This window comes from Trichomycterus rosablanca, chromosome 15, assembly GCF_030014385.1.
Source record: "Trichomycterus rosablanca isolate fTriRos1 chromosome 15, fTriRos1.hap1, whole genome shotgun sequence".
NCBI classification, from domain to species: domain Eukaryota; kingdom Metazoa; phylum Chordata; class Actinopteri; order Siluriformes; family Trichomycteridae; genus Trichomycterus; species Trichomycterus rosablanca.
The window spans coordinates 16524486-16549385 of NC_086002.1; the positions used below are offsets into that span (position 1 = coordinate 16524486).

Here is a 24900-nt window from a genome sequence, read left to right on the forward strand (position 1 = left end):
CAAACAAAAACTTTGTATTTACAACGTATATGAAAGGTACAATAAAGAGGGTTTATATAAGAATATTTGAGTAGTACTTTTATACTGAATCTGTTATGAAATGGGGGTTTGAGAAAACCCATAACGTAGGGGAACCCAAGTATGGATGCACAAAAAGGAGCGAGAACTCAAGTTGACAATGAATATTTATTGAGATTCAGACAAACAGGGGAAATGGTGATAGGTCCAAACAGAGGACACTAAAGCGGCTGGAGCAATACTGTGGGTAAAGAGGAGCTATGATCTGAGTCCAGGAACAAGAGGGGTTGGTGTTCAACACTGTCCAGAGCTTAGGCGGAACAAGCAGTGGCAGTGGGAGAAGAACCAGGGTCACAGGAGCTAGGAGCCAAGTCCAGGAACCAACAGGAGTGCAGGGGTGGTAGTGGAAGATGAACCAGGGTCACAGGGGCTAGGAGCCAAGTCCAGGAACCAACAGGGAAACCAGATGATGAATGGATCGCTGGGCTAGAATCAACAGGGAAGAAAAACAACAACGTTGAAAAATAGTTTGAACGGCAACAAGATAATGTCCTTCAAAAAAGAGAGATCAGCTCAGGAGTCAGGTGTCTCTGTACCGCGGTGACAAGCAGACAATCTGGCGACGGGTGGTGAAAAAGCCGGCGTTTATAAGCGGTAGCTGATTAGATGGAAAATGAGGCACAGGTGAGTGAGGTCCGCCCTCCAGCGATCCATTGGCTGGCTTCCACTGCAATTTCTGGGGACAGTACCGCTCCAAGCCGCTGGGGGGAGAAGGAAGCCGGGCAGGCAAAAACACACACACATATCTAACAAGAACAAAAAGCGAAAGTCCGAAATAAACTTTAACGAAAAATAAAACGGAGGATAACAGAACTAACAAAGTACACAAGCGGAAAATACAAATGAAAATATAACCATAGAAAACGAAAGTAACAAGGTAAGAGCGGATTATAACAGAATTTATGTGAAGAAACTAGCAGTTGTGTGTCATTGTTTTGTCTCTGTAGTATGCTTCTGACAGTTATTATGAACGCTCAAAAATAAGAAAACATTTTAATGATCTTGAACATCAATGTATTATAAAATATTAATTTCCAAAGATTTTGTCTTACTATTTTTTCCTAAAAATCCTAAACAAGTTAATTTCAGAAAAGAACTGAACTACATGTTACCAAATCATTATTATCAATCAAATATTATTGATTTAAAATGATTATATAAGTGTGCTCATGAGAGTATGTGCTTATGAAATTTGCAGCTGTGTTGTCAACAGCAGGTGCTTTTAGCCAAAGTGAAAGAGATGAAATGTGAACATCAGTGCAGTTGTTTCCCCACATTATTGTACAGGGTCATTGAGACCACCATCGCAGCAATCTGAAAAATAAGGTAGAAAAATTAGACGAGAAAAAAAACTAACAGTGTACAGTTTGTCAGACCTCTCCACTCTCTTGTCTGTCAATAGAAAAAGACTACCAAAGACTATTAAATAATTTAAATGACTGTCATTGTTCACAACAACAACTACAAACTTTATCTATGTGAAAAGTGTCTATGATTTATATATAAAAACCCAATTTCAAAAACTTTTTGACAAGATAAAATGTAAATCAAAATGCATAATTGATTTGCAAATTCTTTTTTTATTTCACCTGTATTTATTTAAAACTGTATAAAGACAAAATCTTTTATGTTTCAAGTAATTAACTTGTTGGGCACTTGGGTGGTGCAGTGGTAAATTACTCTAGCCCACTACTGCTGGTTTCTAGGGTTCAAATCACCAGCAGTTGGCCAGCGAGCTGGGTGTCTACATACAGATATTATTGGCTGTCTGAAGGGTAGCTGAGGGCCCTTGATAGATTGGTATCCTGTCTCCTAGTTTTGCTAGTGTCCTGGTCACTAAGTGGAACAGGCTCCTCTGGAATGGCACATCTATACATGCTGTCACAAAAAGGTTTGCTGTGTCTCAGTACAGAGATTGGATGAGATACCAGAACAGGGGTTGTTATACATTTGCTTCTTTGTGCAAGGACAAACAGGTGGAGCACTGCCAGATTCCTACAAAATGACCTCTAGCTGGCTACTGGTGTGAATGTTTCAGACCAAACTGTCTGAAACAGACTCCTTGAAAGTGAAATTAAGGCTTGATGTCCTCTAGTTTGATGTGTGCAGTTGTGACTGCTTTTAGGTACTGGTATGAAATCCTCAGAGCCACTGTCAGACCTTCTGCTGGTGCAGTGGGCACTGGGAAAGCATTGATGCTATTGCCTGGCCCTCAGGCCCTCAAACAGGGACGTCTCTTAAAACTATGTCTTCTAAATAGCAGCATATGTTGTGTTTGTAATTGTAATTTAATCACTTCCCAGTCAGTAGCAGTGTGTATTTATAATCAGTGGTTGGATACCTCTAGAGCGGCAATTCCAAGAGCCACGCCTCCCAGCAAGACAGCATTATCTTCAATCAGTTTTACCAGAGCATTAAAACAGCCCTGAACATCCTGTCAAGAAAATGGTACATAAACCATACATGAACAGCTTGTTTATAAATATTCTAGCATACAAATTGACAAAAGTTCCTGGATAGATTAACTGGATCTTTTTGTAGCATAACACTTTGTTTACATTTGCAGCATTTAGTGGACGCTTTTATACAAAGCAACTTAACAGTCATGACTGAATACAATTTGAGCAATTGACAGTTAAGGGCTTTGCTCAGGGGCCCAGCAGTGGCAACTTGCTTGTGGTGGGGCACGAGCAGACTTCTGATCACTAGTCCAATACCTTAATCCCTGAGCAAAATAAAGTTATGCTACTAAATAAATAAATAAATGGATTTTTAGCACTAATGTGAAATTATGATACACCAGGTATTTGCACCTTGAACATATTCTCCATATCAGTTGATATTTTGGCAGAAGCAGCATTCAAATACAGCTTATGCTATTTGCATCAGAAAATCGAAGCGACATTTAAGGAAATTTTAGTTCAAGGTCAGCACACGAAAGGGTGCACATGTCCAGAAAGGTTGAAAATCGCTGTGCTAGACTGTGTGTATGCACACACATACACACACACTCATACATACATACATTACACACTCATTGACACACTTACACATACTGTATATACACTAACTTACACACTCACACATGCATACACATACACAAACTCACACACACATACACTAATACTAAAACATGCACACTGCAAACACAATACACACATGTATACATAGACATACAGTACATGCACTCACAAACGCACGTGCATACACCCACTTACACAATATGTATATATATACAGTGTATCACAAAAGTGAGTACACCCCTCACATTTCTGCAGATATTTAAGTATATCTTTTCATGGGACAACATTGACAAAATGACACTTTGACACAATGAAAAGTAGTCTGTGTGCAGCTTATATAACAGTGTAAATTTATTCTTCCCTCAAAATAACTCAATATACAGCCATTAATGTCTAAACCACCGGCAACAAAAGTGAGTACACCCCTTAGTGAAAGTTCCTGAAGTGTCAATATTTTGTGTGGCCACCATTATTTCCCAGAACTGCCTTAACTCTCCTGGGCATGGAGTTTACCAGAGCTTCACAGGTTGCCACTGGAATGCTTTTCCACTCCTCCATGACGACATCACGGAGCTGGCGGATATTCGAGACTTTGCGCTCCTCCACCTTCCGCTTGAGGATGCCCCAAAGATGTTCTTTTGGGTTTAGGTCTGGAGACATGCTTGGCCAGTCCATCACCTTTACCCTCAGCCTCTTCAATAAAGCAGTGGTCGTCTTAGAGGTGTGTTTGGGGTCATTATCATGCTGGAACACTGCCCTGCGACCCAGTTTCCGGAGGGAGGGGATCATGCTCTGCTTCAGTATTTCACAGTACATATTGGAGTTCATGTGTCCCTCAATGAAATGTAACTCCCCAACACCTGCTGCACTCATGCAGCCCCAGACCATGGCATTCCCACCACCATGCTCGACTGTAGGCATGACACACTTATCTTTGTACTCCTCACCTGATTGCCGCCACACATGCTTGAGACCATCTGAACCAAACAAATTAATCTTGGTCTCATCAGACCATAGGACATGGTTCCAGTAATCCATGTCCTTTGTTGACATGTCTTCAGCAATCTGTTTGCGGGCTTTCTTGTGTAGAGACTTCAGAAGAGGCTTCCTTCTGGGGTGACAGCCATGCAGACCAATTTGATGTAGTGTGCGGCGTATGGTCTGAGCACTGACAGGCTGACCCCCCACCTTTTCAATCTCTGCAGCAATGCTGACAGCACTCCTGCGCCTATCTTTCAAAGACAGCAGTTGGATGTGACGCTGAGCACGTGCACTCAGCTTCTTTGGACGACCAATGCGAGGTCTGTTCTGAGTGGACCCTGCTCTTTTAAAACGCTGGATGATCTTGGCCACTGTGCTGCAGCTCAGTTTCAGGGTGTTGGCAATGTTCTTGTAGCCTTGGCCATCTTCATGTAGCGCAACAATTCGTCTTTTAAGATCCTCAGAGAGTTCTTTGCCATGAGGTGCCATGTTGGAACTTTCAGTGACCAGTATGAGAGAGTGTGAGAGCTGTACTACTAAACTTGAACACACCTGCTCCCTATGCACACCTGAGACCTAGTAACACTAACAAATCACATGACATTTTGGAGGGAAAATGACAAGCAGTGCTCAATTTGGACATTTAGGGGTGTAGTCTCTTAGGGGTGTACTCACTTTTGTTGCCGGTGGTTTAGACATTAATGGCTGTATATTGAGTTATTTTGAGGGAAGAATAAATTTACACTGTTATATAAGCTGCACACAGACTACTTTTCATTGTGTCAAAGTGTCATTTTGTCAGTGTTGTCCCATGAAAATATATACTTAAATATCTGCAGAAATGTGAGGGGTGTACTCACTTTTGTGATACACTGTATATATATATATATTAGGGCTGTCGAAGTTAACGCGATAATAACGCATTAACGCAATCTCAATTTAACGAGATTAAAAAAAATAGTGCCATTAACGCACTAATTACATTACGAGATTTTTTCACTTCTAAAACTAAAGCAATTCATTTTTCACCCACGGGAGACAGATTGAATTATTCTCACTGACCACGCTCACACGCACGTTTAATGTTATTTAGTTCCGTTTGACAAAAAAAACCCTTAAAAATAGAGCTAACAGCGAAGATAAACCGGTTACAAAAGCAGCGACCGCTGTTTGTGTTCAATTCTCTGTTCACAGTGTCGATACAAGTGATTCAAGAATCGATTCATTGTAAGCGCAGCGTAAGTTTCTTTTCTCAGTCATCTCTCCGTGTTTACTGTTATAATAAATGATGCGGTTGTAAATAAACACCAAATACTACAGAACATTCTGTGTGACTCGCTTACCTTATAAAGCTCAGGCTTAATTATACTGGTTATTACCACAGAGCGGGAGTCGACTCAGAGTCGTTTACGATTTACCGAGGTGAACCACGAACGTGCTGATAGAATCGGCTCAGATGGGATCGGACTGTATTATCTTTTTAAAGTAAATATTTCAATCAGCAGAATCGCATCGCATGTATGATGTGCACAACGTTAATTACGTGCGTTTATTAATGAACGTTAACGTTAGCTTGTCAGAAGCTTTCTCAATGATGTCTGTGCGGTGTTTTTTTTTTACAATTAGTGATGGCAAGCAACTGTTCCACTGCACTATTTTACACTAAAAACTAAACTATTCCATAATGCTCCAGATTGCATCATTCTAAATAGGTATCGGCGAGTACAAAAATACATGTACTCGTTCTCGGTTGGGAAAAAAATGGTATCGATGCATCCCTAGTGAAAACACACTCACTTCGTGTAGAAACGTCCATCAAACCATCGTCAAGATACAACCACAGAAAAGTCTGTTACAATAACTACGCATCTGACATATGTACGAAGTCAAGGGTCTCTGCTGGATAGTATTACTGCCTAATATGTGAGTGAATAAAACTCCCTTACAGTTTTCTCTTGTCCCAGCAGTTTTTAACATCAGTACATTTAGCATAAAATATGTTCACCATTTTAATTGTAACATTTCCCTTAAAAATCCTTGTTTTCTATAACATTTACACAGATTTTTTTAAATGCGATTAATCGCGATTAACTATGTAAAATTCTGAGATTAATCGCGATAAAAATTTTTAATCGTTTGACAGCCCTAATATATATATATACATATATATATATATATATATATATATATATATATATATGTATATATATATATATATATATATAGCTAAAATGACCACAAAGCCTCTCATGAGATCTTTAGTTTGAGTTTTTTTGTACATGTTGTTTACAAAAAATAATTGTAATGTTATTAAAGATTGCAAGATTGTCTTTCCTGGACTATTTTCATAGTCCAAATGAGCCACCCAGAAAATGTATTTATCCGCCAGCATAGCAAGTGTTTGTTTTATTTTAGGATTTTAATGTCATGTTTTACACTTTGGTTACATTAATGACAGGGCAGGTAAGTTGAGATTTAATGTTAATTTTGTATCTGTGCTGCCGGCATAGCAAGTGTAAATATAGATTATGTATTAAAGCAGAATTTCAATTGGCAGCTACTAATAACAACTGACATTTACATTTTTTTTTAATTTAGACATGACCACCTCCATTACTGTCTTGTCAACCTATACCTTATGGAGTGCACAATATTTATGCTGGTAAGGGCGACCAAAAACTAGCGCACGCCACCTCCAACATATGTGAAATCATTAGGTTCCTCTTTTAGCCAGTCAGTTGCAGATTCACACAGAGCTGTAACATGAACAGAGGAACATTCTAGGAGTATTTTTACCACTCTTGCAGACACAGGTGTCGCTTTTTAGTGGCAGTGAGGCGATAAACCATCCGGCCCTCTCTTCCTCAGACACAGGCCAGATGTTTTTGTAAAGTGCCCGACCAGGCCAGTAGCACCACTGAAACCCAGGTAGGCTTGTTAGTTTACATTTTACATTTACATTTTCAGCATTTTAGCAGACATCTTTACCCAAAGCGACTTACCGTGCTATTACAGTATACAATCTGAGCAATTGAGGGTTAAGGGCCTTGCTCAAGGGCCCTACAGCAGCAACCTGGCAGTGGTGGGGCTTGAACCAGCGACCTTCTGATTACTAATCCAGTACCCTAACCACTAGGCTATGGCTACAATTACTACGGTTAGTAATTGTTTAGTTCAATAGACTGCTGTCCCACCCATGAACCCCATAACTGAATTTTAAGGAAATCCCTCAGTAAAGGAAAGCATGTCAAAATCATGCTTGTGGTATCTGTACATACTGTATACTATATATTTGTTAGCAAATGCTGAAAGGTTTCTGTAACTTTCCAGCCAGGACTGTAAGTGTCCAGAAGAAATTGTTTAGAGAGTGAAAGAGATAGTTACCTTTGCCTCTGCTTCAGCTGAATCACATAATGAAGTCTTTCCACAACAGGTTGGGGGGTAATTTTTGGTAGACTCTACAAATGGGGATCCATCAAAGTCGGTGTAGTTGTTGTATCCGCAACATTTTAGCTAAAAATACAGACACTGTTATACTTCTTACACACACACACAAACACACACAATTATGCAGGTTTATTTTACATGCTAAGCGTTTTGTGCTTTGTTCACTGTGAGGCACATATTGTCGCTTACTGCAGTATTTAAGCCTTTTAGATTTTACACAGCTTTTTGCTGGATGTACCATTAAACCTAAGCTTACAATCAACATTGCTTACAAACTGCAACATGCAGTTTATTCACATGCAGTTTTAGCAACATTATTTTTGCACAGCAGCCTTCAAGCCCATGGTAAAGTAAAATTCTGTTGAATGAACAGTGTCACCTATAGAAGCTCTGTGAATCAATATATGCTTTTACCTGAATCATTGTGTTATTCAGCACAGTCGTAAAGCTGTCATCTTGTCCATAATCTGACTTAATATTTTCCACAAATTTCTGATTCAAACTGGTCAATAGTTCATCTGCCTGCAGAAGAAACACAAGGAGACTTTATTAATTTGACGTTGCACACTGAAATATTACATTTACATTTTCAGCATTTAGCAGACGCTTTTATCCAAAGCGACTTACACAATGAGCAACTGAGGGTTAAGGGCCTTGCTCAGGGACCCAACAGTGGCAACTTGGTGGTGGCGGGGCTTGAACCGGCAACCTTCTGTTTACTAGTCCAGTACCTTAACCAGTGAGCTATCACTGCCCTAAATATTAGACACTAGTGAAGTCAGCACCAGCAACAGGTTTTATCAGCTCAGTTACAATTTAAGTAATATTATTTATATTAATTGTATTTGTGGGAAGTAGTTTTAAGTAGTTTCTTAGTTTATTTAAATGTATTTGCAAAAGCAAAAATGAAGTTAAACTATTACATATGGCCGTATTGTTAAGAAAAGAAAACCCTTTGGACCTGAACATCTGCAAAAACAACATCTAATTAATGGAAAAACAATTAAAAAGTCAGTTTTTGTTGTCTAATACAGACCACTGTTCATAATTTTAAATGTTAGACATTTGTAACATGTAAACACCTACTCAAAACTAAATGCACTAATTTGTAAAGTATCTTCGACCTGTGTTAAATTAAAATAGTACACAAACACAATAATGTTTCATCTTATTCACTTTTTCTGTTGTTAATAAATAGGCTTTAATTTTTAACATAATTTCTGTAATACTCTGTAAAGAATACAGGAGCATGTTTACTACTGTGTTTCACTTTTAACACTTATTCATTGCATCTTTATCCTGAATTGAAGTTAATCTGATCAAATGGTTTAGGTTTGTGTTTACCAAGGGCTTGAACACTAGCACCACAATGGCCCCGGCCACCTCAGCAATGAAGATGATTAGCACGATGATAAAGAACTAAAGAAACAAGAGAAAGAACAGAAGGTAAATTACAACAAATTTCATAATCTTATTTTTTTCACTTAAGAAGGCATTTCAAACTTATTGAGAGAAGGATGAAATATTTAATGCACAAATTTAATATTTGTGGTGATCACCAGAGCAAAATTTGTGTTGTTAAATAAACAGCAGCTCATTTAATAAGTTGCCCTTGAGTGTGTAACTGCCACGCCTTACTTCGCATAGAGAAATTACTAGCTTCACCCCAACAATTAACTGTTTCTGTCTAAATTCTACCAGTCCCAGACTGACCTATACTACGGGTCATTGACAAGTCAAAAAAAATTAAAGGTTTCCAAAATAGTAATTTAAAAAATCGTATAAAAATTGGTAAAAATGTACTCTGGTGTGCAGCAGTTTATTATGCTAGCCCACCACAGCGGAAAGTTTGACCTCTCTTATTAGAATCTCAGCTGTTTCACTGGGTTTGCTGGGCACTAATGGTCACAATTCATTTTGACTGAGAAGTAAGATTTCTTCCCATTTGGATTTTTGGTATCCTGCCAAACTATTAGCACAGGTAGTGGAGGAACACTTAGGTCATAGCATGATTTTCTGTACATGGTATGTTTCTTTGTAAGAATCTCCCACTGACTGGTGTAAAGAAGTTTGGCAGGGGCTTCACAAGATTTGGAAGGGAACCTAGTGCTAGTCTGCATCCCCCTTAGGCAGCGTAGGGGTGGCATGTACAATTGTTATGCAAATTTGATTTATTTATTTACTTATTTATTTATTTATTTATTTGGTGGGGTGTCATAATGTGTTTGGCTCATCTGGACATTTCCAACAATTTTGACACCACACATATTGGAACATTATGGCCCGGCTAGTAGGTGGCACTACTGGATAGCTGACCAAAAAACTAAAGTTTCATTGCTCTTGGTGATCTTTCATTACTGCTTTAAACATGTAATAATTTAAGAAAAACAGTAAACTTGAAAATCTGGAAAATCAGTAAAGTGAAAAAAATAGATTGTGAACCCCTGTCTTATTTAGAGCCCAAAAATAATGCTAGGCAACCTTCTCAAATGCATCATTATAACATGAATCTTCCTGTTTAGTCTAACTCATGGCTTTAAAAACGCTTGGGCAGTGTAACAATGTCATTGTTACCTACAGTCAGAAGCATGCACTTGCTCTCAGTTACAGCTCCACAGCAGCCCAGGAACCCCATGAGAGCAAGGATAGACCCCACAGCGATTAGCAAGTAGCCAACGTTAGCTAGCTGTGCTAACTCAGGTGGCGCATCCTTAATCTGAGATAATACACCAACTATAGAACTGCTGTCTACTGTCACCCAGATCCCAACGCCCAGGATGGTACCTCCTGCCAACTGAATTTAGAGTGAGAAAGAAACAGAGAAAATTACACAAAAAAATCTACCACTTTTTATTGGTGATGTTTAAAATGGGGAACTATGTGGTAAGTCTTTAACACCAGTGCATGAGACAGTAAGATGTTAAAAAAATTACAAAAGGACTGTAAAAAATAAAGTATATAATACTGATAAAACACATGACCCTACAATAGGAGTCAAAATTTACATACACTTTTGACATGTAGACTCACCAAACTCTTTATTAGGTACACCTATGCATTTTTGATTATTTTATTAGTAACGCCTAACCCACCTACCATACAGATTGATCTTTTGGGTATACAATTACTAACTGTTGCCCATCTGTTGCTCTATACACTTTATGCATTTTTAATTGTTGAGTTCAGGAGTTTGGCAGTTTTAGTCACTTTGTGTTATACTGCTTGTTCTGTGTGACTTGCTTTCTTTAGTTAGTCTGATTTCAGTCACAAGGACTTGCATAATATGGTACATACAGCATTATGTTTATAGCCTTTTATTAGCTATTTGTGTGATAATTGGTCTCTATAATTAGGTATTAAATGATAAATATTTAATACCTGTGTTTGCATAAAAAACCTTAAGAAGTATATTTGGGCTTAGAAGTACAGTATGTGGACACCCCCGTATTAAACGTGTTCAGGAATTTTAGCCACACCCAGTTGTATAAAATCAATACACAACACACTCAAAAAGCTGGGACAGAGGAATGTTTACCATTGGGCCACATCATGTTTTTTTATTATATATTTTAATCATTTGGGAATTGAAGTTACTAATTTTTGCAGTTTTGCAAGGAATATTTTGCGAAGACAGTAAAGCATGGTGGTACAAAATTATGATATGGGGATGTTTTTCATACCATGGTGTTACGCCTATTTATCGCATCCGAGGGATCATGGATCAGTTTAAATATATCAGAATACTTGAGGAGATCATGTTGCCCTATGTCAAAGAAGAAATGTCCTTAAAATGGGTGTTTCAACATGACAATGACCCAAAACATCTTGGTTACAGACAAACAAGATTGAGGTAATAGAGTAGCCAGCCCAATCCCCTGACTTCAATCCCATAGAGAACTTGTGGGCTGACATCTGAAGCGCATTTTTTTGAGGCAAAACCAAAAATTGCAGAAGAACTGTGGAATGTAGTCTAATGATCCTGGACTGGAATACCTGTTCAGAGGTGCCAGAAGTTGGTCGACTCCCTGCAATACAGATCTCAGAAACAATTGTTATGCCACTAAATATTAGTTCAGTAATTTAAAGTAAAGTGAAACCTCAAACATTTTTTTCAGTTTATAGATAAATTTTTTGAGTTTTTAAAGAAAAATGCTGGCACTGCTATTTTTTTTAACAACCTAATATTCATTTTTCTTAACTTTCTGTAAAGAATTAACACAAACTGGCTAAATTTTGTTAATGTTTTGATTTAGAATTGAAAGTGTAGTATTTTAAGTGCATTTATGGAAATAAAAGTTATTATAATGATTTTGCGCTATATTCGTTTTTTTTAAATCAATGCTATTTTCTTTAACACCACTGTATAAATATATCAGTAATTAATATTAATAATTTTGTTATTTAACTGTCTTTTTCCACTTCTTTAAGCTGAAATAATCATCAAAGTTTTTTTAAAGAATAGAAATAGCTTAAACTTACAAAGATTACACCATTGAAGATGAACATCATTATCTTCAGAAACCCTGCACAGCACATCTTGCTGTATTTATGTTGATTCTAAAAAAACAAAACAATTCTGATTAACCGCAAAGTTTATAATCAGGTGGCTTTGATTGTTTTGTAATCCAGGATGATTCCATCAAGGAGAATTCATTTACACCTTTTTTACACTGTTTAATAGCATTCTGCAGTACAGTCAGTTTTGTAAACCGATCAACACATTAGCAAGAAAAAATGGTGAAGCAGTGGGTAGTGCTGTAGCTTTAAAGTAAAAAGGACCTGGGGTTGAATGCCTAGCTGGGCAGACAAGGTTCTTTCTGTGTGAAGTTTGCATTTCTCCATTTTTCAGTGTGATGTTTTCAACATCCACAATACCATATGAAAATTATGTTATAATGCTGCCCTACACTGCTATTCTTATGTACTAGGGTGCTTTGGTGACACAGCAGTAAATTTCACTAACTTACTATTGCTGGAATCCAAAGTTTGTGGTAAAACATGAAAACATGAAAATGAAATAAGATGAAATTACATGAACAAAGGCTTACTTTGGCAAACCTTTGTCAGGCACTAAAATATGGAGGTACCTTCACAAATGCCACAACTTTATTGCACAAAAAAGGAAGACATATGTTAACCATGTTCAGAAGTGTTCTGAGGCATCTGGGATGGACCATCATACAGTGGAAACATGTATTGTGGTCAGACAATCATTTTAGATCTCGTATGAAACAAATGGATGCTGCGTGCTCCGGATAAATAATGGAAAGCACCACCCAGACTGTTATCACCAAAAAGCGCAAATCCAGGTTCTGTCATTCTGAGATCCCTTGGCAATCACTTCTGTGATGATACATTGAGATCTTAGAGCAACATATGCTGCCTTCAAGACGAATTTTTTTTCCAGGGACATGCATTTTCATTAAGACAATGCAAAACCTCATGCAGCACACATTACAAAGGCATGGCTGTGAAAGGAAAGGGTGCGGGTACTGGACTGGTCTGCCTGCAGTCCTAAATTGTGCCAGATAGAAAATGTGTGGAAAAATTTTAAGCGGAAAATGGGACAAAGACAACCCTATACTGTTGCACACCTTAAGGCATGTTTGGGACAAAATGACACCTGAAACACTTCATCACTTGGTATCCTCATGGTTAAAATGTGTTCAGAAAAGTAATGACAACATTAGAAAGTGGTAAATGCTTTACTGTCCCAACTTTTTTGGAATGTGTTGCAGGCCTGAAATGTAGGAATGGATGTATATTAACAAATAAAGCTGACCAGACAAAACATGAAATGTACATACCGTCTACAATGAAATAAAAATCCAACTTAATGTGAGAAACGCTGTATTTTGGGGGGACGGGGGTTCAGAACTTTTTCTGATTTGGGGTTGTAGTAGCAGGGTTAGCACATTAAATAAACTGTTCTCCATTTAAGATAATGTTCACATCATGACGTTTTTGGGAAACTTGACCACAAATAAAAGCCTGCAGTACAAAGTTTTTTTTTCAACCCCATATACCAGCTAAAAAGTTCGATATTGTCTTGGCTTTTTATTTGTGAATAAAGTTTTTATGTTAGAAGATTTAGTCTATTAGATATACAGTATATTCATTTATTTCTTTAGACATAGTTGCAGCTTTCAGGATGTTGTTAAATTGTTGTTAATAAAACTGGGTTATACTGTCAGTGTGAAATAACTTAAATAATTACATGTAGTCTGAACTCAAAGCCATAGAGGCACAGCTCCAGGTACCTGGGTTTAATCCTTGTGTCCATGTATTTTTTCCCATGTACTGCAGTTATGTCACCATCAAAGAACTTGGCTGGGCCCTAAATAGACAGTTCAGGCTACAAATTGTTTTAAATATATTGAACTAAACAAATTTCCCTAAAGACACATGTAACATTGATTGTTTTAATAGTTGTTGCCCTTAAAGGTGGCACAACCTGTTAAATTCTGAAGGTAATTCCTTTCCAAGACAGGGACAGTGGTTGGATATTTTTTTCATTTAATAATACAATACACATATAATATAATAACATTTAAAAGTGGTATTTTGTGATTACTCAGGTTACAACTTTATTCTTATATAAAATTATATTTATATAAAATTTAGTTTGATTATCTAAATTACTTATATATAAGTTCTTATACATTCTGCAAAGAAAAATTTTTTTCATTGCAACTGGTTAGATTATAAAACAGCTCTGTTCCTACACCCAAGCAAAACTAATAAAAATGAAGCACAAATGTACAACCTAAAATTGACACTTAAGCATTCATGGAAATCAAATCAGCTCAAACAATAAAAAACATAAATGAAACAATTTACCGGGACATATTAAGCCAAGAATATGGTAAGATGAATATTTCAATAAGACCTTAAAAATTAAAACCCAAATAGGTGATGATTGGGTTTTGTTTTGATTATTTTCAAAGGGTGAATGTACTTATATGCTCTAGCCCAGTGTTTTTCAACCTTTTTTCAGTCACGGCACCCTTTGAAAGTATGCAAAATCTCAAGTCACCCCAGTCTAAAATGTATTAAAAAACTTACTTACTCTGCAATCCCTCGGACTGCTAACACACACGCACACACACCATAAGGTGTCATTTAGGGAGGGAGGGGTAAACATGACTTACTTTTAATGGGGAAACCTGAGCCTGGGATGATGCACACAATCGCCCTATTCTGGCAGGGATGGATGAGAGGCAGACACAGAGTTCCTGGTCCAGAGCCCTCAGTCGCTCCCTGTACTTGTTCTTGATGTAAGTTAGACTCGAAAAGCTCAGTTCGAGCCATGAACGAATCAGATTTAACATAATTAAACGAGTTTATAGTTTATTTCTCAATTATTTGTCATTATACTATGAGCACTGCTTCTTTTCTGCATGTTCTCTCTGTAGCTCGGTTACGGCTCTCTCAACTCAAACTCAAAAGAAGCTTTATTGGCATGACAAATAAGGACATTCGTATTGCCAAAGCAAGTTAGAGAGAAATAATAAAAATAACAATGACAAAGAACAAATATATACAAAATAGTTACATGTGCAAAAGTATGAAATAGAATAAAATATTAATAAAAACAGTGCAAAATAATAACAATAAAATTATAATATTTACAGTAATGAGGTAGTAATAACGATCAGTTTGAGTGTGTGTGTGTCTCTCTCTTTCTGTGTGTGTGTGTGTGTCTCTCTCTCTTTCTGTGTGTGTGTGTGTGTGTCTCGCTTTCTCTGTGTGTGTGTGTGTGTGTATATAATTTTTATTGTTATTATTTTGCACTGTTTTTATTAATATTTTATTCTATTTCATATTTTTGCACATGTAACTGTTTTGTATGTATTCTTATTGTTATTTTTATTTTTTCTCTGTAACTTGCATTGGCAATATGAATGTCCTTATTTGTCATGCCAATAAAGATTTTTTTGAGTTTGAGTTTAGTGTCTCTCTCTCTCTCGCTCTGTGTGTGTGTGTGTGTGTGTGTGTGTGTGTGTGTGTGTGTTTGTGTGTGTGTGTGTGTGTCTCGCTCGCTCTCTGCTCTCCGTTTTCGGATTAGAATTTCGACAATAAACAGCTCTTATGACTGATTAATTCCCTCTACTGATGCGCAGCGGACTGGGTGGATTACAGCCGAACTGCGCAGAAATAAACATATACAGTATATAGCGGCTTCCAGAAGCGCAACTCGGTTCCTTTTGTTCATTTTAAAGAGCCGTTCTATAGAATCGGATCGTTCGCGAACGACTCATCGCTATCAGAATATTTTTGACGGCACCCATGATGAAGCCAGACGGCACCCCAGGGTGCCGCGGCACCCCGGTTGAGAAAGGCTGCTCTAGCTAATCTCCAGAATGTAAACTGTTTAAAAATGTACAGCCTGTCTGTTGGTGTAATGTTGTGGGATTAAAATGGTTTGTCAAATGAAATGAATCAAAATCAAATGTATAGTGTTACAAAAAGTAGCGGGGTAGCGTAGCAAAAAGCTATAATTATTCATAATTATTTTTATACCCTCAACATTTGAAAGCAACACTTGCCTACAACAGCTTTGCAGTAATGTAATGTTTTGGGGGAAAAATTGGGAAAAATGCAAAAAAAAAAAAAAAATTACTTATATTTAAACATAAAGACTAAAAAATTGTGTGTACATTCAAGATGGATTTATCCACTAAAAGTATATCAGATAAGAAAATCAGAAGTGGTTAAATTCTTTTTTTTTTTTTTTTTTTTTTATATTTATAACAGTGTATTCGTTTTCTGGCCATTACCATGAAGTCAGTCATGAAGTATTCTGTGTAGTGCGACCGCGTATTAGGGCCACTGTAAAAGTTGTATAAGTTTCAATTGCAAGATTAAAGTCGAAATGATTATGAGAATAAAGTCAAAATTATTTGAGATTAAAGACGAAATTATTATGAGAATAAAGTCGAAATATTATGGCCAAAGAGTTTGCAGATGTCGTAGACTTGTCAGTTCAGAAAAGCACAGGTCTCAGTACCTGGATTGGCACGCAAGCGCTGAGGGCAGCCTCTAGGGCAGGGTTCGAGTCGTTACAGAGACGCGCTTACAATTTAACGGGACTCCTGCGCCTTTAAGCCTTTAACTGGTGACATCGTAGTCATGGCATGCCATGTGACTTTTACGGCAAAAAGAACACGGGGTAGCGTAGTTAGTAATGTAAACAATAATAAATAAATACAGATAATTATCTTGCAGTATAATACCCAAGCATCGTCTGTAAGTAGTGGCGTTTATATTCTCAGTTGTTAGTAAAGAGTATATATAGTAAGAGTATATCACAGCGTTTTAGTTACAAATTTACCGTAATTAAATACAGTTGTTACGTTACTATAGCAATTAGTATCTTTACACACAATTTTAACTCGTTAGCGCTATTTTACGTTTGGTTAAATCTCATATTGTACCAGATGTAACACTTGACTACAGCTGTGTGCTTTTACTGTATTAAGTTCTTTATTGTTTTTATTGTTTGTATTTTACTTCATTTTGATGCACACGGTGTATCACACAGCTGGGAAGCAAATAAAACCGACTGTATTCTGAAGAGAGCTGTCTGTCTGTCTAGCTGAGAAAGGGGGATAAACTATTAGTGAGGGCAGAATGATTGTCTTAAAAATACACTGTAAAATCCTAAACAAACTGCATCTTTCAAAATGCATGCTGATTTTGTGACCTGCAAAGTGACACAGCCCGCCAGTAGATGATGTTACACATATTTACACATAATCCTAAAATGTACAAGAAAATAATTAAGAAAATTAAGCATGAGGAGGAAATTTAATGAAAGTGAAAACAAGTTTGTGCTTCAGGAAGAGAAAACGGTGCGTCTCTTGTGTTATGAGACCGTGTCTGTGGTAAAGGAGGACAATATAAATGCAGAATTCGGCCTCCAAGAAAAACAACAGACTGCAATCACAGCAGGATACGTTACAATCGGCCCTTTGAGGGCCACAATAATGCTGATGTGGCCCTCGGGGAAAATGAGTTTGACACCCCTGCTCTAGGGCGTGTTACTGTGATTATCCAATAACCCGCAATTACTTTTTTTGGGTCATTGTTTATATTGTACGCTTCCATCCACATGACATGATGACTAAACCCGTCAATGCAACCATTTATAGCGATGCCATACGGCTTCAGTTTATCGTACGAGTCCATAAGGCTCGGTTGAAGTACTGGCGATGGTGCAGAAGCCGAGCGCACCAGTGGCGCACATTCTTGTAAATAAACACAGTCCTAACGCTAATAACAAACTGGTGCTGATGTGCCAGGAGATTGGGGATTTCTTTAATTGTGAAACCAATACGAAAGTATAACTTTACCAAGTCATGAACATCCCTCATTTTAACACAAGGAGGTTGCTATGGCCATAGTATTTTGACTTTATTCTCGAAATCATTTTGACTTTAATCTCAAAATCATTTCGACTTTAATCTCAAAATAATTTCAACTTTAATCTCTAAATCATTTCAACTTTAATCTCAAGATCATTTCAACTTTATTCTCGAAATTGAAACTTATACGACTTTATTCTTGAAATTGAAACTTAAAAACATTTTTTTCTTTAAAGTGGCCCTAATACGTCGTTGTAGTCCAGTTGTATTTGTAGGATAGGCGCTGGAGCCACTGCTAACTCAAAAGTGTTTACTAAAGATAAAAGAATAAAATAATAAAGGATTGTATGTGTTTAGAAATAAAAAAAATTAAAACCAATTAGTTTGAACCTGTAATGGGCCGCCCGCACTGCCATCTTCCCGCCACCAGAGGGAGACCGCGCTCTGCACCCAGTGATAATTAGCTTGATTGATATCAGCTGGGCAATGCCTTTTATAAGGACTTCGCCCAGTTCACTTGGCGCAGAGTCTTGCGTTTGCATATAGAAACCAGACCTCACCGGTAATTGGTATATCTCTTTGAAAGAACCTTTATACTGCCTTCTCTTTTTCTCGCCTTGTAGGGAACCAGTACCCTCTTGGCTCTGTCTATGTTCCTTTGTAGTTTATAGAAAGTTTAAAAGACAAATATTAAAAAGCTATTTCTTTAGTTACCTCCTCGCACCTTTGCAGAGGTTTCCATCTTAGTTCTGACAAGACTACCCAACGGCCAGTGGGTAGCTTGCCAGGTTGTTTTCCTTTGTTAGTCCTAAATTTGTTTGGCATCCTTTGTTTCTATTTTCCCGCCTTTTTCGGCTTTGATCTTTCTAAGTTCTAGAATCTACGTTTTTGTTAGCTCAGCCGGTGGCGCAGTGGTTAGAGCGTCAGCCTTTCGGCTATTCAGTACACCAGCGGCAAGGGTTCGAGACCCAGTATTTAAGTTGTGGTTATTACACTCCCGTGGCTGGTTTCTTTCTCTACGTGGTCAGTTGTAGTCTGGGCAGGTATATTCTGTCCTGCTACCATTGTATTTTCTTTGTTTATTATTATTATTATTTTTCTTTCTTTTACAGTCACAAGCACTCTTACACTCCCCATAGAATACTGGGTAGAGCATTGCTCTTCCACACCAGTGACCCCGGTTGAAATCCCACTTTCTCCAATACTTCCCTATTTGCTTTTGAGTCTACCCAGGTGGTTACTGACACCTGGGAAACACAACACGTGGCGGCACTGCCCCGTAACAGAACCTTTATCCTAATAAGTAAATAAATAATTAGGGCTGTCGAAGTTAACGCGATAATAACGCATTAACGCGATCTCAATTTAACGCGATAAAAAAAATAGTGCCGTTAACGCAAATTCTATTTGGCCCTGCGAGTCATCCAGACATCCCAGGCTGTAAAAACTCATTTCCGGGAGGTACCCAGAAGATTACACATGCACACACACACACACACACACACACACATACACACCGGACACGCCCCCTCCCCGGGACCACAACATTTTTTTTAGGGATTTAGGTTCCCTACATGGTGCACTAGATATTATTTTACATATGAATTCATGTTCCCTACACAGTGCGCTAGATTGTATATTAGATAACGGATTTAATACGCGACCGGGGAAAAAAGTCTGTGTCGCCTGCGCGTGTGTGTGCGCTCTCTTCGGTGCTCCTAGATTCCGGGAGATTTTATCTCATTTGTGGGCATCAGGGAGTCGCTATGTACAGTGTATCACAAAAGTGAGTACACCCCTCACATTTCTGCAAATATTTTATTATATCTTTTCATGGGACAACACTATAGACATGAAACTTGGATATAACTTAGAGTAGTCAGTGTACAACTTGTATAGCAGTGTAGATTTACTGTCTTCTGAAAATAACTCAACACACAGCCATTAATGTCTAAATGGCTGGCAACATAAGTGAGTACACCCCACAGTGAACATGTCCAAATTGTGCCCAAAGTGTCAATATTTTGTGTGACCACCATTATTATCCAGCACTGCCTTAACCCTCCTGGGCATGGAATTCACCAGAGCTGCACAGGTTGCTACTGGAATCCTCTTCCACTCCTCCATGATGACATCACGGAGCTGGTGGATGAACCTTGAACTCCTCCACCTTCCACTTGAGGATGCGCCACAGGTGCTCAATTGGGTTTAGTCCATCACCTTTACCTTCAGCTTCCTCAGCAAGGCAGTTGTCATCTTGGAGGTTGTGTTTGGGGTCGTTATCCTGTTGGAAAACTGCCATGAGGCTCAGTTTTCGAAGGGAGGGGATCATGCTCTGTTTCAGAATGTCACAGTACATGTTGGAATTCATGTTTCCCTCAATGAACTGCAGCTCCCCAGTGCCAGCAACACTCATGCAGCCCAAGACCATGATGCTACCACCACCATGCTTGACTGTAGGCAAGATACAGTTGTCTTGGTACTTCTCACCAGGGCGCCGCCACACATGCTGGACACCATCTGAGCCAAACAAGTTTATCTTGGTCTCGTCAGACCACAGGGCATTCCAGTGTTCTTGGACTGCTTGTCTTCAGCAAACTGTTTGCGGGCTTTCTTGTGCGTCAGCTTCCTTCTGGGATGACGACCATGCAGACCGAGTTGATGTAGTGTGCGGCGTATGGTCTGAGCACTGACAGGCTGACCTCCCACGTCTTCAACCTCTGCAGCAATGCTGGCAGCACTGATGTGTCTATTTTTTAAAGCCAACCTCTGGATATGACGCCGAACACGTGGACTCAACTTCTTTGGTCGACCCTGGCGAAGCCTGTTCCGAGTGGAACCTGTCCTGGAAAACCGCTGTATGACCTTGGCCACCATGCTGTAGCTCAGTTTCAGGGTGTTAGCAATCTTCTTATAGCCCAGGACATCTTTGTGGAGAGCAACAATTCTATTTCTCACATCCTCAGAGAGTTCTTTGCCATGAGGTGCCATGTTGAATATCCAGTGGCCAGTATGAGAGATATGTACCCAAAACACCAAATTTAACAGCCCTGCTCCCCATTTACACCTGGGACCTTGACACTTGACACCAGGGCGGGACAACGACACATTTGGGCACAATTTGGACATGTTCACTGTGGGGTGTACTCACTTATGTTGCCAGCTATTTAGACATTAATGGCTGTGTGTTGAGTTATTTTCAGAAGACAGTAAATCTACACTGCTATACAAGCTGTACACTGACTACTCTAAGTTATATCCAAGTTTCATGTCTATAGTGTTGTCCCATGAAAAGATCTAATGAAATATTTGCAGAAATGTGAGGGGTGTACTCACTTTTGTGATACACTGTATATGCGGGAGACTCCTGGAACTTCCGGGAGACTTGGAATGTCTGCATATATACGAAGTCAAGGGTCTCTGCTGGATAGTATTACTGCCTAGTATGTGAGTGAATAAAACTCCCTTACAGTTTTATCTTGTCCCAGCAGTTTTTAACATAAGTACATTTAGCATAAAATGTGTTCACCATTTTAATTGTAACATTTCACTTAAAAATCCTTGTTTTCTATAACATTTACACAGATTTTTAAAAAATGCGATTAATAGCGATTAACTATATGAAATTCTGAGATTAATCGCGATTAAAAAATGTTATCGTTTGACAGCCCTATAAATAATAAATTAGTAATTTTGTTAACTCGTCAGCAAGTCCATATGGCTCAAATGCAAAAAATGTTTATTTGCAAATTCACCTGAAACAATGAGCATGACTGTGAGCTTATCTTATCTTCTGTACTGATAAACTGAGGCTGGCTGAGTAGCACATGACTGCAGTGTACACATAATTACAGCTACTGCTTATGAAAGCTGTCTTAATGATCTGTTTTTAGTTTTTAGTAAAGTCTTAGTTTTTAGTGAAGTTAAGGATGTGGCTAAAAATTGATTAAACTGGGTCAGTTTATTTTCAGAACTAGCCTTGTGTTTCCTGATTGCTTTCATGGTTTTCCAGCTACTATTAATAATCTCATCTTGCTGTACAACTGTGTCATAACCACAGGAAACTTGAATACAGGTTCTGCTAAACAATAAAAAAACTAAAAGGAGACTAACAATAGCAGAAAACTGAATCTGAGTCTCTGTTCCTGGATAAAGAGAGAACATATTGTTAGTGCTGGCAGACACAGGAAGTTTTTGTTATAGTTTTTAACATTGCGTCATGGTCTCCTAATTATTAAATTACTAAAATGTTTTATTGAAACTTTTAAACGTGAATAATTAACTGTTAATTCCTAGCTGCAGTTACATTTAAAACTAACTTTATCATGTTAATGCCTAGTTGTATAATTACTTTTAATTCTTAATAAATTTACCATGAGTAGTTAGTTGCATAACAATCTATAATTCTGAATAAATATAGTGTTACTCCATCACTGTGAACAACTGTACGCTTAGTGATGGCATATGACTAAATTGTACACATTATTAAAGTACTGCTTATAAATCCAGTCGTAATAAACTTGGGTCGGTTAATTGTCAAAACTAGATCAAGCAACCAACTTGCTGCCTTGTTTTTTATGATAGCTATAATGGTGTCCAAGCTTCACTTTATGATCTGCTATTGCTTTACAGCCCTGTAGTAGCCACATTAAACATGCATACAGTTACTGTAAAATCATAATTTCTGTTTTTATTTTGTGTGGTGCTTACACAGGACACCTGACGCCAATTAGATTATAGGATACATCTTGTAGGTAAGCAACATTATTTATCCTTTATTTTTCCATAGTAATAATTCAGACATGTATCACATTATCCTACCTTACCTCCTGTATGATAAAACATTTATAACATTTTTAACAACAAAGGAATTTGTTAATGCATTCATGCATTTCCATAAAATAACAAGGTGTTTATGCACTTCTCTTGCTGTACAGCTCTATATTAACCACAGGAAACTTGCATACAGGTTCTGTAGAACCATTAAAAAGGGAAAGACAACTACCTGCTAATAAAATGAAACTGCATCTGCACCTGGTCATTCTGTTCCTGCTTAAATGTACATTGTGTTTTTTTGTTTTTTTTTAAACAAGACAAAAACTGTGGCGCTGTGAGACACATTAGTGCTTTTTTATTTTAGTCAAAATTCATTTAAAATTGGCAATCATGGCAAAAAAAACTAGTAGTTTTTTGTAATCTATTAGATTATTTTAATGTATTTTGATTGTGTTTTTAATTTGTTTTTTTATGTTTTCTTAAAAAAATTAACATGCAAATAAACTATGAAAGATTATAAAAATCCAAAGTAAACGGCTTTTGTCGTAGTTGCACAGATAAATAACTTTCATGTATATACATTTCATGTATGTACATTATGATGCATTTTTACTGCTGCATATTAAACCTTCCACAGCCCTTCCAGTGAATCATGTGACCATGACTATTAAGCTTCTATTTACATATTACCTATTTAAATATTTCCTGAAAGCATGATATGGGATTTTCCATTTGTTCCTCTACGTCAGTAAACTCTGACCTTGAAACTGATTTAAGAGAATTGCAGATGGTTGCGGATGTTAGAAAATATTTTATTACTCTATTCATACAGCAATAAATTGGTGATCTTTAAATCATACTGAATTAAATTATTTTAAAAGAAAAAAAGGAAAACAAATAAGACAAAAAGATGCCGATGTTGAAATGCGTTTCTCACATTATATAGTTAAGTAAAAATGTATTAAAGGCTTTTTAATAAAAATGCTTGTCACAAAAAAAACAATTCCTAAAGCAAAAAAAAAAAGTAAAACTAATAACAAGGTGTAAATGGGAAAAGCGTTGCACGTTGCCCTATATATCTAATGCCCCACTATTCGTAAAAACCTAACGGTCCTTATTAGCCCCATAGCTTTTTGTGTGTTTTCTCTTTTTTCCTCCCAATCTAATAATTAGTAATTTCCCTTTCTCTGATTTCCTTGATAGTGGCGGAGTCTTACAGATGTCACAACTTAGCTGCGGCAATATAGCTCATTTGACCTCCCTTGCTTAGACATTGCCAACTGTGCTTGATTGGATGCCTGGCCTGGTTGATAGCACCTCCTGGGATTTGAACCTGAGAACCCAAGGTCTTGGCTTTGGTTGGCTAAATCATTGGAAAACTCCACCATCCAGGCCCCGTGATTAACCACTTCTACCTCCTACCTTGCGTTCACACTAGAAGACAAAGAGTAGCTGATGTTGCTCAGAGTTTGGTGCTTGTAGGCATGTTTGAAACTGCAGCTGTTTGTGATTATTCATTAGGCTTACAAAGAAACCTTCCAATTCATCCCAAAGGTGTTAAACTGGATTGAGGTCAGCACTTTGTGCAGGCGTTGTATAAATAAATATTTTAGGTTTTTTATGCTACACTACACCTTTGGCAGCTCTGCAACTGTACTAAATTCTGTCTCATTTGGACGTGACTTTATCCTTGACTGAAAAATGTTACCATTTTAGTCCTACATTTATGCCTTTTAGTGAACGCTTTTATCTGTGATTTACAATTGTGATTGATACAAAGCAAACAATAAGCAAACAATAAGCTATCTGCCCTTGACCAAGCCTTGGTTCGTTTTTTTATTTTTTTCTTAATTTACAAATTCACCCAAGAATTTAATATAAATGTTAAAAATATAACAGCTCCTTTAGGTTAAAGAGATAAAATAAATGTATGTTGGGTGTAGGACTAAATTTGTTTCTTACCTGCTCACAGGTGATTATGCCAGTTCTGGGTTGGAGCCTTGTTTGTTGTAAAAAATTCTACATGGCTGTTTTATCTTGGTTTCAGAGGGAGGAGCATGAGACTTACAGACTTTTGTGGTCAAAGTTCACACCTTTTACATGTTGAGTCATCAAAACTGACCAGTCCTTTTTCTATTTCAGAAAGAAAACATTACCAGTATGCTTATCTGTAAAAGTAACAAATACAAATAACTAACACTAATTATTACACACGTTTTTCAAATGAA

At 37.6% G+C, this 24900-nt stretch overlaps 1 protein-coding gene across 2 annotated transcripts; it reads right to left on the reverse strand.

Annotated features, from left to right (window-relative positions):
- Window positions 1-167: 167 nt before the first annotated feature.
- tspan34a (tetraspanin 34a) lies at window positions 168-24662 on the reverse strand. 2 transcript variants are annotated; one of them, XM_063010535.1, is made up of 10 exons: window positions 24635-24662; window positions 12009-12086; window positions 11523-11567; window positions 10108-10323; window positions 8874-8948; window positions 7944-8051; window positions 7467-7595; window positions 2420-2512; window positions 615-1392; window positions 168-504 (listed from the first exon to the last, which is right to left on the reverse strand). In XM_063010535.1, the coding sequence occupies exons 2-9, from the start codon at window positions 12063-12065 to the stop codon at window positions 1333-1335; spliced, it is 783 nt and encodes a 260-aa protein (XP_062866605.1). In that variant the 5' UTR covers window positions 12066-12086; window positions 24635-24662; the 3' UTR covers window positions 168-504; window positions 615-1332. The 2 variants fall into 2 exon arrangements, with proteins under 2 accessions (XP_062866605.1, XP_062866606.1); XM_063010536.1 differs by lacking the exon at window positions 11523-11567.
- Between the last annotated feature and the right edge of the window lie 238 nt (window positions 24663-24900).

Bases quoted from the DNA above. Each gene is read 5' to 3' on its own strand.
- tspan34a (XM_063010535.1), bottom strand. From the start codon at position 12,065: ATGTGCTGTGCAGGGTTTCTGAAGATAATGATGTTCATCTTCAATGGT. The intron at 11,568-12,008 runs GTAAGTTTAAGC...ATTGTTTCTGAG, and splicing joins TCTTCAATGGTGTAATCTTT to ATCTGTATTGCAGGGAGTCG. The intron at 8,949-10,107 runs GTAGGTAACAAT...TTGTTTCTTTAG, and splicing joins GCAAGTGCATGCTTCTGACT to TTCTTTATCATCGTGCTAAT.